The 15,677-nt window shown below is 36.9% G+C and overlaps 1 protein-coding gene across 8 annotated transcripts in view; it reads right to left on the bottom strand.

Moving 5' to 3' along the window:
• The window catches only part of MIPOL1 (mirror-image polydactyly 1), a 341,984-nt gene that overhangs the window by 107,113 nt on the left and 219,194 nt on the right, over nucleotides 1-15,677 (bottom strand). For all 8 annotated transcript variants that reach the window (XM_089309338.1, XM_051822776.3, XM_089309337.1 and 5 more), the window contains one exon: nucleotides 4,104-4,198. In XM_089309338.1, the coding sequence (XP_089165464.1) occupies nucleotides 4,104-4,198 (95 nt within the window). The remainder of the gene's footprint in view (nucleotides 1-4,103; nucleotides 4,199-15,677) is intronic.

The raw sequence follows: 15,677 nt of genomic DNA on the forward strand, positions 1-15,677 counted from the left end.
ATATCCGAATGGATATTCAATACTTTAGTTTCATAGTCTTTGATTTCTTCATCTCTGTTGACCCTTATCTCTTCTCATTTCAACCATCCAGATCTGAGTAAATGCCTGAAATATTTTCACTGCTCAGAACTGAGTGCTTCAATTCTGAGATCTTAAATAGTAATGTTCCACTGTTTGACCACAAACTCCTATAATTTCAGGTCTTGAATTTTCTTATCCTTACTACATGCTCTCCTCAAGTTTTATAATTTCTTGGTTCTTCCTTTTCCTGTCAGCTTGTATATCTTTTCAACTGATTTTTTTTACATATTTAGCTCAGAATATCATTCATCATTTCAAGGATCTTTTTTGCTAGTATCCAGCATTTTGCTCTGTAAACCTGTAATGCGGAATAATTTAAATCTTTGAGTTCTGTGCTGTTATACAAACAGTTGAATGTGTTAAATTACATAACTGTATTATAACTAGGAGCTCACATGAATTTATGGCACCCATTCCCAATTCCTCAGGATTCTATGACTTCGATTTTTTCCTTGCTGTTAGTTCTGTGTACCATTTCCTTCTGCAGTTATTTTAAATAATGCAATGCCTTTCAAGCCTTCAATGCCCTCTCATGGTCAGAAGCCTACAGCGACCTCTACTTTACAGAAAAGTAGGAATCTAATTGTGGCTTCAAATTTATTTGTGCCCACAATTATTTTATCTGCTTCATTGTCATCTATGATGGCAATTCCTCCGCCCTCCTGTTCAAGGTGAACTCTCGGGCAGACACTCCACATTCCATCTCTTTCTACCTCTCCTGGAATTCTGCTCCCTTAGCAATTCCTTCCACCGGTTTCTTCTAGGTAGCCTTAAACATGGGCAAACATGTCATTTTCATAAACCAAAATTGTTAATCCACCTTCTCAACTATCATTACGATCTTTCTTACTTAAATTTCCTCAATAAGCTGCTCAATTTTTCAAATTGCTAGTTTTTTTTTTTTTACCCCTTAATCACTGTTTAATTCACAGAAAACTGGTTTCTCCACTTAATACTCTATTGAAAGTACACTAATAGACGCCACTACTGACTACCTAATTATAAACGCAAAGGATAATTTTAGTACTTATATTACTTACCCATTTGGTAACACTTGAATTCTTTTTTTTTTTCTTTTAGGAAATTTCCAATCTTGGCTTTGGTGACATTGCACTTTTTTTTTTAAAGAAAAGTTTATTTATTTACTTATTTGAGAGAGAGAGATCCATCTCTCGGTTCACTCCCCAGATAGCTGCAAAAGTCAGGTCAGGGTCAGGCTACTAATCTTGGTCCCCCACATACGTGGCAGGGGCCCAGGTACACTATCTGCTGTCTTCCAAGGCACATTGTAGGCAGCTGGATTGGAAGTTGTGCAGCTGGGACTAGTTATGGAATGCCAGCGCAAGCGGCAGCTTAACCTGCTGCACCACAACACCAGCCCTGCTATCATACTTTTTTATTTTACTCCTACCACACTGAATTTCTTTTTTAAAAAATAATTTATCTTCACATTGGTTGTCCACTAAAAATATGCCAAATACTGTGCTAAGAGGTATATTATTTAATAGAATCCTATGAATTAGGAACTATTATTCTCATTTTTTAAAAAAGAAATGGGCTTGGTGAGGTTCACTTATACAAAGTTATACAGTACAAGGCTGTCTACTCTCCCATTAACTTTACTACACCACCTGCAAATTGTTTTTTAAGCAGCAATGAGAAGAAAACTCATGAATCATAACTCTGAGGCATTACTTGCTAACTCTCTACTTAGAAGAGATTGTGGAGGTACTAGATTCATGTAGATTAAAGAAAAGTTTAAAAAATATTATACCTTTATAATATTCAACAATAATTCAATAATCTTCTGCAGTTCTGTAAAGAGAATGAACCTTAACATCTAGCATCAAGATTTTTCAGGAAGAAATGTCAGTTCATGCAAGATTATAATATACCTCTTGGCATTCTTGGTTACGGTCAATTTATCAGTAAAGCAGCTGCTTGCCTATCTCAAAACAGTAGCAGAAGGTTTCATAAGGACCATCCTTATCCATGAGGTGAATCTACTACTACTTACACTGCAACATTTTTGACCAGGTACAAATCACATGTCATTCATCAAAATAGTCTTTATAAGTCTTGATAAAATATTTAATATGTGCCTCATTTACCATTCTACCAAGAAGAGATCCTAATTTAATATAAATAATTGAAAGGTATATGTTAAATATCAGCTCTCAAACTTGGCTGCATATGGAAATTTCTTGGACCCCTGATACCCATGTAGGAGACTTGGATGGATTTTCAGGCTCCAGGCTTAAGTCCGGCCTAGCCCAGTCCTGGCAGTTGCAGTCATTTGGACAGTGAACCAGCAGATGGAAGATCTCTCTCTCTCTTCCTCCCTCCTTCCCAACATCTCTCTGTAACTCTACTTGTCAAATAAATAAATACATTTAAAAATACTATGTAATAGTTAGAATTAGTCTGAAATTACACTTGACATATATCTGCTGCTAGACCTGATTAAACATTTATAACTATGCAGATTAAATTAATATGACTTTAATAATTTTATTTCAGTAAATTTATTTCTATTTAATTTTATATTTAATACATTTGACATTATTCTCAGCAAAGGTTAGTGAGTTCTTACATTTCAGACTTCAGACATTTTTCCAGATTTAGTAACCAAATAATATCCAGGGCATTGTATGTTAGTAATGCTTTCTAAACTTTTTTTTTTTTTAAATCATGATCAACTGTGACAATACATATTTTATATATAACCCAATATATAATCTTATCTGTTCCGCATAAACACAACAGAAATCTGAAACAAAAGTATCACAAAACATTTTTTACCCTTGCTGAAGAAGATGTACTCTGATATTTTCTGCACAATTTTTTTTTCATTAAAAATGCCCATTTTGACCTACGGAATTCTTTTCACAACTATTTCTGGAACAAAAAGCGTTTAAAAAAATCCTTTAGAAAATCTCATAATATAAAAATCTTGTAATAGGCCAAAGGTTGTTATTCTGCTACTCATTTGCTTTTTTTTTTTTAAAAGAATTATTTTATTTATTTGAAAGACAGAGTTACAGAGAAAGGTAAAGCCAGAGAGAGAGAGAAAGAGTCTTCCATTCCGCTGGTTTACTCCCCAAATGACTACAATGGCCAGAGCTGAGCTGAGCTGAAGCTAGGAGCCAGGAGCTTCTTCTGGATCTCCCACGCAGGTGCAGGGGCCCAAGGACTTGGGCCATCTTCTATTGCTTTCCCAGGCCATAGCAGAAAGCTGAATGGGAAGAGGAGCAGCTGGGACTCACACCGACACCCATATGGGATGCTGGTGCTGCAGGCTGGGGCTTTAACCCACTGCGTCACAGCACTGGCCCCTACTCATTTGCTATTTTAAAACATATGTGTTCATTGTTAGAGGTGGCATTCAGATGGGCAAATAGTGCAAGAATTAATGAGGCAGGGCCAGCGCTGTGGTGTAGCGGTAAAGCTGCCATCCCATATGAGCACTGGTTCAAGTCCCGGTTGCTTCACTTCTGATCCAGCTCTCTCTTCTATGGTCTGGGAAAGCAGTAGAAGATGGCCCAAGGTCTTGAGCCTCTGCATCCTCATGGGAGACCCAGAAGAAGCTCCTGGCTCCTGGCTTCAGATCGGCATAGCTCCGGCCATTGCGGCCATGTTGAGGAGTGAAGCAACAGATGGAGACCTCTCTCTTTCTGCCTTTGCCTCTCTGTAACTCTGTATCTCAAATAAATAAAGAAATAAATACATAAATAAATAAATAAATAAATCTTTTTTTTAAAAAATAACTATTGAGGCTACAGCTAGACAACTGGTAATGAGTTACATACATATTACAATTCTGATGGGAATGTATATTTAAACTTCAACAAATGTGGGAAAGAAGAAAGAGATAATAATGAAAAATTTAGGCCTGAATTATTTTATTATAAAAATGTTTTAAATGAATAATATTCAATTTCATGACTCATATTGTAAACTCAAGTAGAAACATTTCTCAAACTAACAATATTTACTTAACCCCAGTCCAAAAAGATTTTTACCTGTAGTAAACTCGAAGTGTTTGGATTTCTTCTTCTAGTTTTTGGTACTGCTGCACTGCAGTTTCTCTGGCTTGTTGCATAGATAACAACTTTGCCTGCAATTAATCAATATTTTGAGAAATATGATATTAGTTTTGATATATTAAAATATAGTACTACAGTTTGAAGAGGAGTCTTAAATTTGGGGTAGCTAAAATCTATCAGTATTTTCAGTAATGTCTCAGAATTTCACACAAAATAGTCTAAAAATATTAATATTGAAAATACAAAAGACATGAACATATTAAATTTTACTGACTTTGCTCAGTACTAAACTTCAACCTTATTTATCTGTATCATCAGATGTATGCCCTTCTGCAATGTTTAACTTTATACACAGAATTCAGAATGTGGAACACAGGTTCAGAGCATTATCTAGAATAGAGATAAGCACAATGGGTGTTTCACATACAAATTTAATGTGGCTCCACTGCCTGATCACACCAGATTTCCTTTTAACTTTATTAATAGTAAAACTCAGAAAATTCTAAATATGTTGTCGAGCCATCTTGGATATTTAACATGGAAAGAAATACACAAGACTACAACCTGATTTTTACTGATATGATTTAACCTTTTCATTTCTTTTCTACACAGGGGAAATAATTCCTTAAAAGGAGAATGGCAGCAATTTTGCATGTGTGAGATATGTTATTCAAAAGGGATATTATTACTCCTCACTCACTATAATATTTGGGTAGTATGGTCAGTATTTTTGATAGAATTCCAAGTAGTAATTTTAAAAGAATTTACCATGTTCTCACCATCTTTCCCAATAGATTTTAAGCATCAACAAAAAGAGTTTTCAACATAACTTTTAAGATATGGCACACATAAGTAAGTCAGTTTCCAGTATTATTTATTCAAAGTTTAATTGCATGAAAAGATCGTCTTTCACTTTAAAGGGTGTTGGGAATATAACACTGAGTAAACCTTGTCACAAATGTCACAAACAAAAACAATGCCAATAAGGAAAAGGTAACTGCAAGTTTGGAGGCAGACATTCAGAATTTTGTTGAGTGCATGCGATTCACTGGAATGATTTTCTTGCAGGAAAATTCAGTCATAAGATAAATTATGAAAACCTGACTCTAGGAAGATTAATGCAATAAAATCAACATTAAGCAACATCACTTTCTATCTTAATAATGGTAAATTAAGAAAACATACAATAATGAGATCTTCACATATAAACTTAGGCACTAAAATATTAACTTGCCCTCTCTCCAGGCTAGCAAATTCTCAGTTATTGTATAATTAAACTGAAGATGCTTGAAAGCTTGCTTTAACAAGTTCTATTTCATAATTATAGATGAAACATTCTCAAAAAATTAAGAAAATGCATTTAAAATAAAGTTAAGTAGTTGGATCTTGACATCTCTAATTAATAATCTTGTCAGTTTTCAGCATAACATAAAAATATGGGTGAAGTGGCAGCTTGGAAGGCACAGGTATATACTCTTAACTAATGGACAGTCAAAAAGAATCAAACCAAAAATGATATATCACATTGAACTTAGAAAACTTCAGAAGCTGTTACATGTTTTTAAGGAATATCAAATATTGTCAGGTAATAAAGAATTTGCTAAATAAATATGTACCAGAGCTAAATACTTCAGATGATTATTTTGTAGTTTTATTTTTTTAAACCTAGAACCTCTTCAAAAGAGCAAAAACAAAACAAAACAAAAAACACACAAAAGTAAAGTTCTTGGGGCCAACATTGTGGCAGAGTGGATTAAGCCACTGTTTGTGATGTTGGCATCCTATATCAGAGTGCCAGCTCAAGTCTCGCCTGCTCTGCTTCCAATCCCCGCTAATGAGCCTGGGAAAGCAGTGGATGACAGCCCAAGTGCTTGGGCCCCTGCCACCCATGTACAAGACCTGAATGCAGTTCCTGGCTCCTGGCTTTGGCCTGGCCTGGCTCTGGCTTTTGCAATCATTTAGGGAGCGGACTAGGGATGGAAACTCTCTGTCTTTACCTCTCTTTCTCTGTCACTCTGCCTTTCAAACAAATGAATAAAAAAATCAAAAAAAGGAGAGGTTACAAGAAACAAAGAAGAACATTTTACATTAAAAATGTAAAATTAAAAACGTTTCCAGCAAACGTTCTTGCAGGAAAACACCAAAATGAATATTTTGCCTAGAAGTGTCCATGACAGTGGGATCCTGAAGACTTTCCTAGATTCCCATGCTTCAGGTAATATTGAATGTTTCACTTTCCCTCCCACATTTATTTGGCTACAAAGATTTAGTGTAACTTCATTTTCTGAATTCTGAATGTCTAATTTTCTGCCAGACCCTATACAGTTTGCTCAAAGCTATTATAAACTTTCTAGCTTTATAACCTCCATATTTCACTTTATCAGATATAACCTTATCTGGCCAGCATTGCTTTTTTGTGGAAATATCCTTACCCTATGCCACACTTATCCTGCTCAGTCCTTGCACCTAAGATGATCATCCCCCAATACCCTAAGTATACAAGCTAGGTTATCCAACCAGAGTACATCATCCTACCAGCAGAAAAACAAAACAGAATTATTTATACTCTTGGACCCATATATGCTAGGAGACATATACAGATCTACTTCTTGGACATTCTGGGGAGAAGGGTGAACAGAGGGCTTGGGCTAGCTTGATTTGTGCAAAACCCCTTTAATTTAAATGTGCTATTTACTTCCATTGCATTCCCTAGACTTACTAATATCACAAATTCCAGCATACACTAGTTCAAAGACAGACTTCATAACAAAAACATTAAGAAAATTAGCAAACAGGTATTTTCCTTGCTTTTATGGAATCCTACTCAAATATGTCTGAAAAATGTTTTATAAAAATGTTACGCATTTGTTTGCATGTATACTCACATAAATAAATGCATATATTTAAAAAAACTAACAAAACTCAGTGTAAGATAATACACAAAGCACATCTCCCACATTCAGCACTCAGTACTACAAATCCCTCCTCTGAGAGCACTAGTCACCTTTGTTGTATATCCTTCCAGAGATGTTCTATTTACATCCAAGAGCACACACACATGCACACACACATGTATTTATAGATATGCAAATAAATACCATATTTACAAAATTGACAGCATTCAATGCCAGTTATAACCTTGTTTTAATCTTTAAAAATTGTATTTTCTTCAGAATATATAAACAAAAATAACTCATTTATCTCAACCTACATATAAAATTCACCAATCACATTTTTTCCCTTCCCTCCTAGACCCACAATAAAACACTTTTATGAATTTAGGTTTATTATGTTCAAGAATATTTTGTGGGCCAGTATGGTGGCACAGTAGGTTAAGCCACTGCTTGAGATGTCAGCATCCCATATTGGAGCACATGTTCGTGTTCAGGCTGCTCTGCTCCAAAGTAGCTCATTTTTTTTTCTTTTTCTTTTCTTCTTCTTCTTCTTCTTCTTTTTTTTTTTTTTTTGACAGGCAGAGTGGACAGTGAGAGACAGAGAGAGAGAGAGAAAGGTCTTCCTTTGCCGTTGGTTCACTCTCCAATGGCCGCCACAGCCGGCGCACTGCAGCCGGCGCACCGCGCTGATCCGAAGCCAGGAGCCAGGTGCTTTTCCTGGTCTCCCATGGGGTGCAGGGCCCAAGCACTTGGGCCATCCTCCACTGCACTCCCGGGCCATAGCAGAGAGCAGGCCTGGAAGAGGGGCAACCGGGACAGAATCCGGCACTCTGACCAGTACTAGAACCTGGTGTGCCGGCGCCGCAAGGCAGAGGATTAGCCTGTTGAGCCACGGCACTGGCCCAAAGTAGCTCTTTATTAATGCACTTGGGAAAGCAGCAGGTAATGGCACAAGTACCTGGGCAACTGTCACTCATTGGGGAGACCAGGATGGAGTTTTCTTTCTCTATCTCTCCCTCTGTCACTTTGCCTTTTAAATAAATTGAAATAATTTCAAATAATTTTTTTCAAATAATTTTTAAGAGAAAGAGATCTTCCATTCATTGTTCATTGCCCAAGCTGAAGCTAGAATCCTGAACTTCATCTTGGTCTCTCCTATGAGTGGCAGGTGCCCAAGCACTTGGGTCACCTTCTGCAGCTTTCCCAGGTGCAATCGAAGTGAACTGGATCAGAAGTGAAGCAGCTGGGTCTCGAACAGGTGCTCACATGGGATGCCAGCATCGCAGGTGGTGGCTTAATCTGCCACAATGCTAGTTCCATTACTTTTTTTAAAAAACAATATTTTATACTTTTACTATATATTTATGTACATGCAGATACTATATTATTGTTTAGAAGTTATAAAACTATGTATGTGACATTCTATATATTGCACAATTGTATTTAGATAGCATTCTACTTTAGAATTTATTCATATAGGTGCATGTATTTACTATATTTATCATCTTATATGTACACTGTGATCACAGGTATATTTAAAGTTACTTTTTTAAAAGTTTTATTTGAAAGGCAGAGTTACAGAGAGGCAGAAGCAAAGAGCGAAAGAGAGAAGTCTTCAACCGCTGGTTCACTCCCCAAATGGCCCCAACGATTGGAGATGGGCTGATCCAAAGCCAGGAGCCAGGAGCATCTTCCAAGGCTCCCACATGGGTACAGGGTCTAAGGACTTGGGTTATCTTTTACTGCTTTCCTAGGCCACAGCAGAGAGCTGGATCAGAAGAGGAGCAGCCAGGACTTGAACAGGTGCCCATATGGAATGCAGGCACCACAGGCAGAGGCTTTATCTGCTATGCCACAGTGCCAGCCCCTAAACTTACCTTTTTAAAGATTTATTTATTTGTTTGAAATGCAGAGTTATATATAGAGAGGGAGAGACAGAGATAGAGATATTCCATCTGATGCTTCACTCCCCAAATGGCATAAAGGACTCAAGCTGGACCAGGCCAAAGTCAGGAACCTGGAACTTCATCTGCATCTTGCACATGGGTGGCAGGGACCCAAAGACTAGTGTCATCTTCCACTGCTTTTGCAGGCATATTAATAATCACAATGTGTTTTACATCTTGTTACCTCATTCTACACCTTAAGTGATGGATTGAAAAAAAAAGGTTGGCCAACTATTGTTGGGTTTGTCTTATAGTTAATGTCCCAGTATATACCTATTTTGACATCTAGCTTGAGCAATGTAGATAAATAAAACAATCATTTATATCTGATACTGTATTAGAAATAAACTACATTGTTTCCTTACAGTTTTATCTAGCAACTTAGAATGGCAGAAAAAGAAAGCACTATACTGTTCACATCACTGAACCTTATTTGTTGAGTATTATGGATAAATCACTTTTATCTTGTTTGAAAATCTTGTTATGTTTGGTTTAAATGTGTTTTTAATAGTTATTGTCTGATATAGTTAAACCTTCCTTTGGTAACTATAAGACTATTAATGGAAATCTGTTTTTATGACAGAACAGAGGCAGTTGATCTTATGTGTGATACCTACTAAATAAAGAAGCACACAGTACAAATTAAATCACAGAACCAAATGATTTTAGGCTTGGAAAGTCTCCTACTTTTATAGATGAGGAAATTCTTGCTAATACAACATGTTCAGGGAAACATTTGGAAATGGTCCAAGGTTTCATAGCTGGTTTGAGGAGAAGTTGGAATTAGAATACAAGTCTCTAAAAGCTTTTGCTAATATTACCATAAAACAATACATTTCAAGGTTATAATTTAATATGTAAGTTAACTATTTTAATGGAATTATTTTACAGAGTAACTATAAATATATACGAGTGTGGTACACTATTACACAGATCAATAAGATACCTGATCAGATATTTTAAAATAATATGTCTTAACAGACAGTTGCTTCAACAATATACCAATAAGTCATTGTAGGATTGTATTCTTAACCTCACATGTGGGTTGAGAACGTAGTAGGAAAGAAACATAATTAGATACATTACAAAAGTATAATTTTAAAAATTAAAAGCTATAACCAAAAGGATAAAAATGATCAGATTTTAATAGCAGCTCTCCTTTGTAGGAAGACTTGGATCATTTGCCACAGTGTATCTGCATAGCTCTTTAAAGGTGATCCTTAGAGGTTATTAAACTTCGTCCTCAGGTCATACCTCAGTTAAACCAGAGAGATGATGATCAAGTTTCCCACGCAGAAGTAGTCATAGATATGCTCTGCTTAGTGATCAATGAAGTGGTTTGATGTGAGAGAGGGAAGAAAGCTGGTGGTGGAAGCAGACATCAAAACGTTTGAAGGCAGAAACTGATTCATAGGCAGAGAGTATAAGTCATGGAACAGCTAAAGAGAGAGTAGAGAGAAGTGCAATAGAAAAACAGGGATTGAGAACACAGTGGAACCAGAGTGACTGGAACTGCATTCTGGATCAACCACTCACAAACTGTTCTTCCTTGGCAAGTTAGCAAACTTCATGCACTTCAGTTTCTTCACCAATAAATGGAATACTTGTACTGTATAACTTACAGCACCCCTGTTAGGAAAAATGAGTTAAAATCTGTAACACACCTAAAACAGCGTCTGGCATGGAGTAAATGGTTTAATAACTGATTGTTAAATAAATAGTAGGAAAACAAAAACTAGCTGAATCATCAAATTAATGAGTCAGCAGATAAGAAAGCAGTGAAGATCTGCTGCAAGAAAGTAAGAGCACAGTGTAGACCTGGTTTTAGAAAATCTTTTCACTCAGAATGAAAGGCCTTGTTTATCATTTTCCTCATGATTCTATGTATCTTTACCAAAAAACCTTTGTTGATCAAATAATGAGCATGTTGCTTTTGTTCTTCATCATGGACCATTTAAGTGTCTTTCCAGACAAAAATAACATACAAAAGTGGTATTTCTTTTCTTTTCATAAAAAAAGATTTATTTTATTTATTTGAAAGACAGAATTAAGAGAGGTAGAGACAGAGAGAATGAGAAGTCTTTCATCAGTTGGTTCATTCCCCAAATGGCCACAACAGCCGGAGCTGAGCCCATCCAAAGCCAGGAGCCAGGAGCTTCTTCTGGGCCTCCCACGTGGGTGCAGGGGCCCAGGGACCTGGACGTGCTGCTTTCCTAGGCACATTAGCAGGGAGCTGGATAAGAAGTGGAACAGCCAGGACTCAAACCGGCACCCATATGGGATGCTGGTGCTCCAGGCTTGAGTTTAACCCACTGCATCATAGCACTGGATGCCAGAAATGGTATTTCTTAATGATGTCCTTTTAATATGTCATGAGATTTCAATGATCCCTTTTAAAAAACATATTTAAAACTTTCTTTCACATAATTTATTTCATTATGTGTACTTTATCCTGGATGCTGTTTGTTATTTATAATAATATCTTTTATACAAATACTTTGCTTAAAAACAGTGATAATAGATAGAAAGGAGAGAAAATTTCAAATGGGAAGCAGTCCACACAGCAGACTCGGAATGACAAATGCCCTAAACAGCACTCTGACTTTAGAATCAACTCCTAAGGCATCTGGATCTGGCTGCAAATCCAATGAGAGCATTTCAGGCATGGAAAGCCAAGACTTAGTGGCAAAACTGTTCTGCATGAAGGATCTCTGTGAGTGAGACCCCAATAGAAAGAAGGGGCCATCAAAGAAGAATGTACTTTGCTCTCCTCTCTCTCTGCCTCTCACATAGTAAACACACACACACACACACACACACACGTACAGAGATCTCAAACAACTTATAATTTTACCTCAAGAACTACAAAAACTAAACAAACAAAATGACAAATAAATAGAAGGAAAGAAATAATAAAGATCAGAATAGAAATAAATGAAATAGAGATTAAAATGCAAAAAATCAATGAAAAAAGACTGGCTTTTTGCAAAGATAAACAAAATGGACAAAATCTAGCTATACTAAAGACAAAGAGAGAAGTCTCAAATATATAAAATCATGGGTAAGATGGAGACATTACAATTGATACCATGAAAATATAAAGGATCATTAGATTATTATGAGCAAATACATAGCAACAAATTCAATAACCTTAAAGAAAGGGAGACATTTCTGGATACATATACATTACTAAAATTGAATCATGAAGAAATAGAAAATCTAAACAGACCAACAATGAGTAGCAATTGAATCAGTAATGAAATTTTCCAAGCAAAGAAAAGCCCAGGACCAGATGACTTTACTGCTGAATTCTATCACACATTTAAAGAAGATTTAATACCAATACTTCTTAAATTATTCCAGAAAATAGAAGAGGAGGGAATTCTTACAAACTCATTCTATGAGGTCAGCATTAGAAGGATATTAAAACCAGACAAGGGGCTGGTGCCATGGCTCAATAGGCTAATCCTCCACCTGCGGCACCGGCACACCAGGTTCTAGTTCCAGTCGGGGCGCCGGATTCTGTCCTGGTTGCCCCTCTTCCAGGCCAGCTCTCTGCTATGGCCCGGGAGTGCAGTGGAAGATGGCCCAAGTGCTTGGGCCCTGCACCCATATGGGAGACCAGGAGAAGCACCTGGCTCCTGGCTTTGGATCAGCACGATGTGCTGGCCGCAGCGCGCTGGCTGCGGTGGCCATTGGAGGGTGAACCAATGGCAAAAAGGAAGACCTTTCTCTCTGTCTCTCTCTCTCTCACTATCCACTCTGCCTGTCAAAAAAACAAAACAAAACAAAACAAAACAAAACAAAAAAAATAGACAAGGACACAATAACAAAAAAAGAAAGCAACAGGCCACTATTCCTGATGAACGCAAACGCAAAATCGTCAACAAAGTACTTGCAAACTGAATCCAACAGCACATTAAAAAGTGTATTCACTATAAAACTTGTCAATGAATAGATGACAAAATGCTCAGAGTTACAATCATAAGGGAAATGCAAATCAGAAAAACCACAAGGAAATATCACCACACTCTAGTAATAATTATCATTGTGAAGAAGACAAAAGGTAACAAGTGCTGACAAGGCTGCAGAGAAGAGGGAGAATGTTTGCAAACTAGCATTGAGGAAAAGAGAATGGAAGTTCCTCTCAAAATCTAAAAATGGAACTACCATATCATTCATCAGTCCCACTACTGGGTACATATTTAAATGAAATTAAATCATTTCAGCAAAGAGACATCTATATTCCTATGTTTATGGCATCAATGTTCACAACAACCTAAGTTCACATCCACTGATGAGTACGTAAAGAAAAAATGTGGTACCTATACACAATAGAATACTATTTAGTCATAAAGAAGGATGAAATTCCAGCATTTGGGAACTTATTATAAGTGAAATAAGCCAAGTCCAGAAAGACACATCCTGTATGATGTTGCTCATGTGAGGAATCTGAAAAAACTGACTTCATAGAAATAGTAGTTAATAGAAGCTGGGGACAAATGCAGTAATGGTGAGATGGCAATAATAATAAGTTACAGATGGGAGATAAAGAACTTGGTGTTTTACTGCAGAGTGACTATAGATAAAAGTAATGATTTGTGCTCACAAATACTTTTAAAAAAATGCTTGAAGATTTTGAATATTTTCATCCTAAGGAGATGATAAATGCTTGAGCAGGTATGTTTACTTTGATATGCATATTACACACGTATTCCATAAGAATACAGTGTTTTCCATTAAAATTTTTTAAAGTTATTAAAGTAGATATTTCACACAAGAAAATATCTCCAGGCTGATGCTCAACATTTATGCTCAACATCAATAGTTACCAGGGAAAGAACATTTAAATATTAATATACTGGCCGGCACTGCAGCTCACTTGGCTAATCCTCCGCCTGCGGCACCAGCACACGGAGTTCTAGTCCTGGTCGGGGCGCCGGATTCTGTCCCGGTTGCCCCTTTCAGGCCGGCTCTCTGTTATGGCCTGGGAGTTCAGTGGAGGATGGCCCAAGTCTTTGGGCCCTGCACCCGCATGGGAGACGAGGAGAAGCACCTGGCTCCTGGTTTTGGATCAGTGTGATGCGCCGGCTGCAGCGCACCGGCCGCAGCGGCCATTGGAGGGTGAACCAACGACAAAGGAAGACCTTTCTCTCTGTCTCTCTCTCTCTCACTGTCCACTCTGCCTGTCAAAAACAAAAACAAAAAAAATTAATATACTATCACTTCTAATTAAAAATGAATCTTAATGAAGAATGGGAGAGGGAGTAGGAGGTGGGATGGGAGTCAGGGTGAAGAGGGTGGGTATGGGGGGAAGAACTGTTATATTCCTAAAGCTGTACCTATGAAATTTGTATTTATTAAATAAAAGCTAAAAAATACTATTAGTTCATCCACAGAATAACTAAAATTAAAATGATTAATAATACTAGGATGTACTGGCTAAGATGTGAAAGACTAGATAAATATTACATTTCTGGTCAGGGTAAAAATTAGTCTAACAGATGAGAAACTTTTTGAAAATATTGATCCTGTGACCTATTTTGTATTTTAGTTACTGATGAATCATATACCACTCATTAAATTGGGAAGAAATCAAGTTGTTTTTTCATATGTATTGTGAGCACTTTTAATGGCCATATTATGTTGGATTTAATTTTTAATAAAACTACAGGTTTGCAATCCTCTGTTGACAATACTAAAATGTGACAATTTCTGAAAATCAAAAAACAAAAAAATTCAATATTGGTACTGAAATTTATTGATGGCAAAACTTGGGTGAACTGATATAAAGCTATTTATGGCTTTCCTTTATCTCACTTATTGTAAATATTTACATTTTGCAGCAGAAATATTGTGTTTGATTATGGGTCATTGTCCTCATCCTGTGGGGCTGTTGCATAATACATAATAATGTATCTTTACTTTCTAGCCTGGAAACAATTTTTATAAATCTATATGGACATAGTGATATGTCAGTATGGGCACATTTATTAATGAAATATTTTTTAAAATGCTTTTCATGGCCAAGAAAAATGACAAAAAATCCAACATTAGTGGAATCCCTATAACTGCATGTAATTTGGAATTACAACCTGAGAAACATTGGAACAGATGACTTAAGGTGATTCTGAAGACCTTATGGGGAGAAGGTGTTTAGCCTAGCAGTTAAGATGTCTACATCCTGGGCCAGTGTTGTAGAATTCCAGCTGCTCCATTTCTGATCTAGCTCCCTGCTAATGGCCTGGAAAAAGCAGTGGAACATGGCCCAGGTGTTTGGTCCCCTGTTACCCATGTGAGAGACCTGGATGTGGCTCTTGGTCCAGCCCTGGTGGTTATTGTGGCCACCTGGGAGTGAACAAGTGGATGGAAGATATCTGACTCTCCTTATTCCTGCATTCCATGTCAGAACACCTGGTTTCAATTCCCTGCTGCAGCTTCTGACATCAACAATGAGGGCTCAACGACGTGAGTATTCTTCCACCTGTGTGGGCTCTTGGCTTTGTCCCTGGTCCCAGAGAACAAGCAGATGAGAGTTCTCTCATGCATATGCTCTCTCTTTCTCTCTCAAATTGAAAAAATGTAAAGACATTATAGTAATTTCAAGTCCACTAGACTCTAGCCATTCATGTATATGGACCCATTCTTGCAATATAACAAACACATGAAAGTATATCCACTGCTAAAATTAACTGAATATTTGAAATATA

Source organism: Oryctolagus cuniculus, chromosome 12, assembly GCF_051225735.1.
Source record: "Oryctolagus cuniculus isolate XC-2025 breed Fujian yellow rabbit chromosome 12, ASM5122573v1, whole genome shotgun sequence".
Taxonomy (NCBI): domain Eukaryota; kingdom Metazoa; phylum Chordata; class Mammalia; order Lagomorpha; family Leporidae; genus Oryctolagus; species Oryctolagus cuniculus.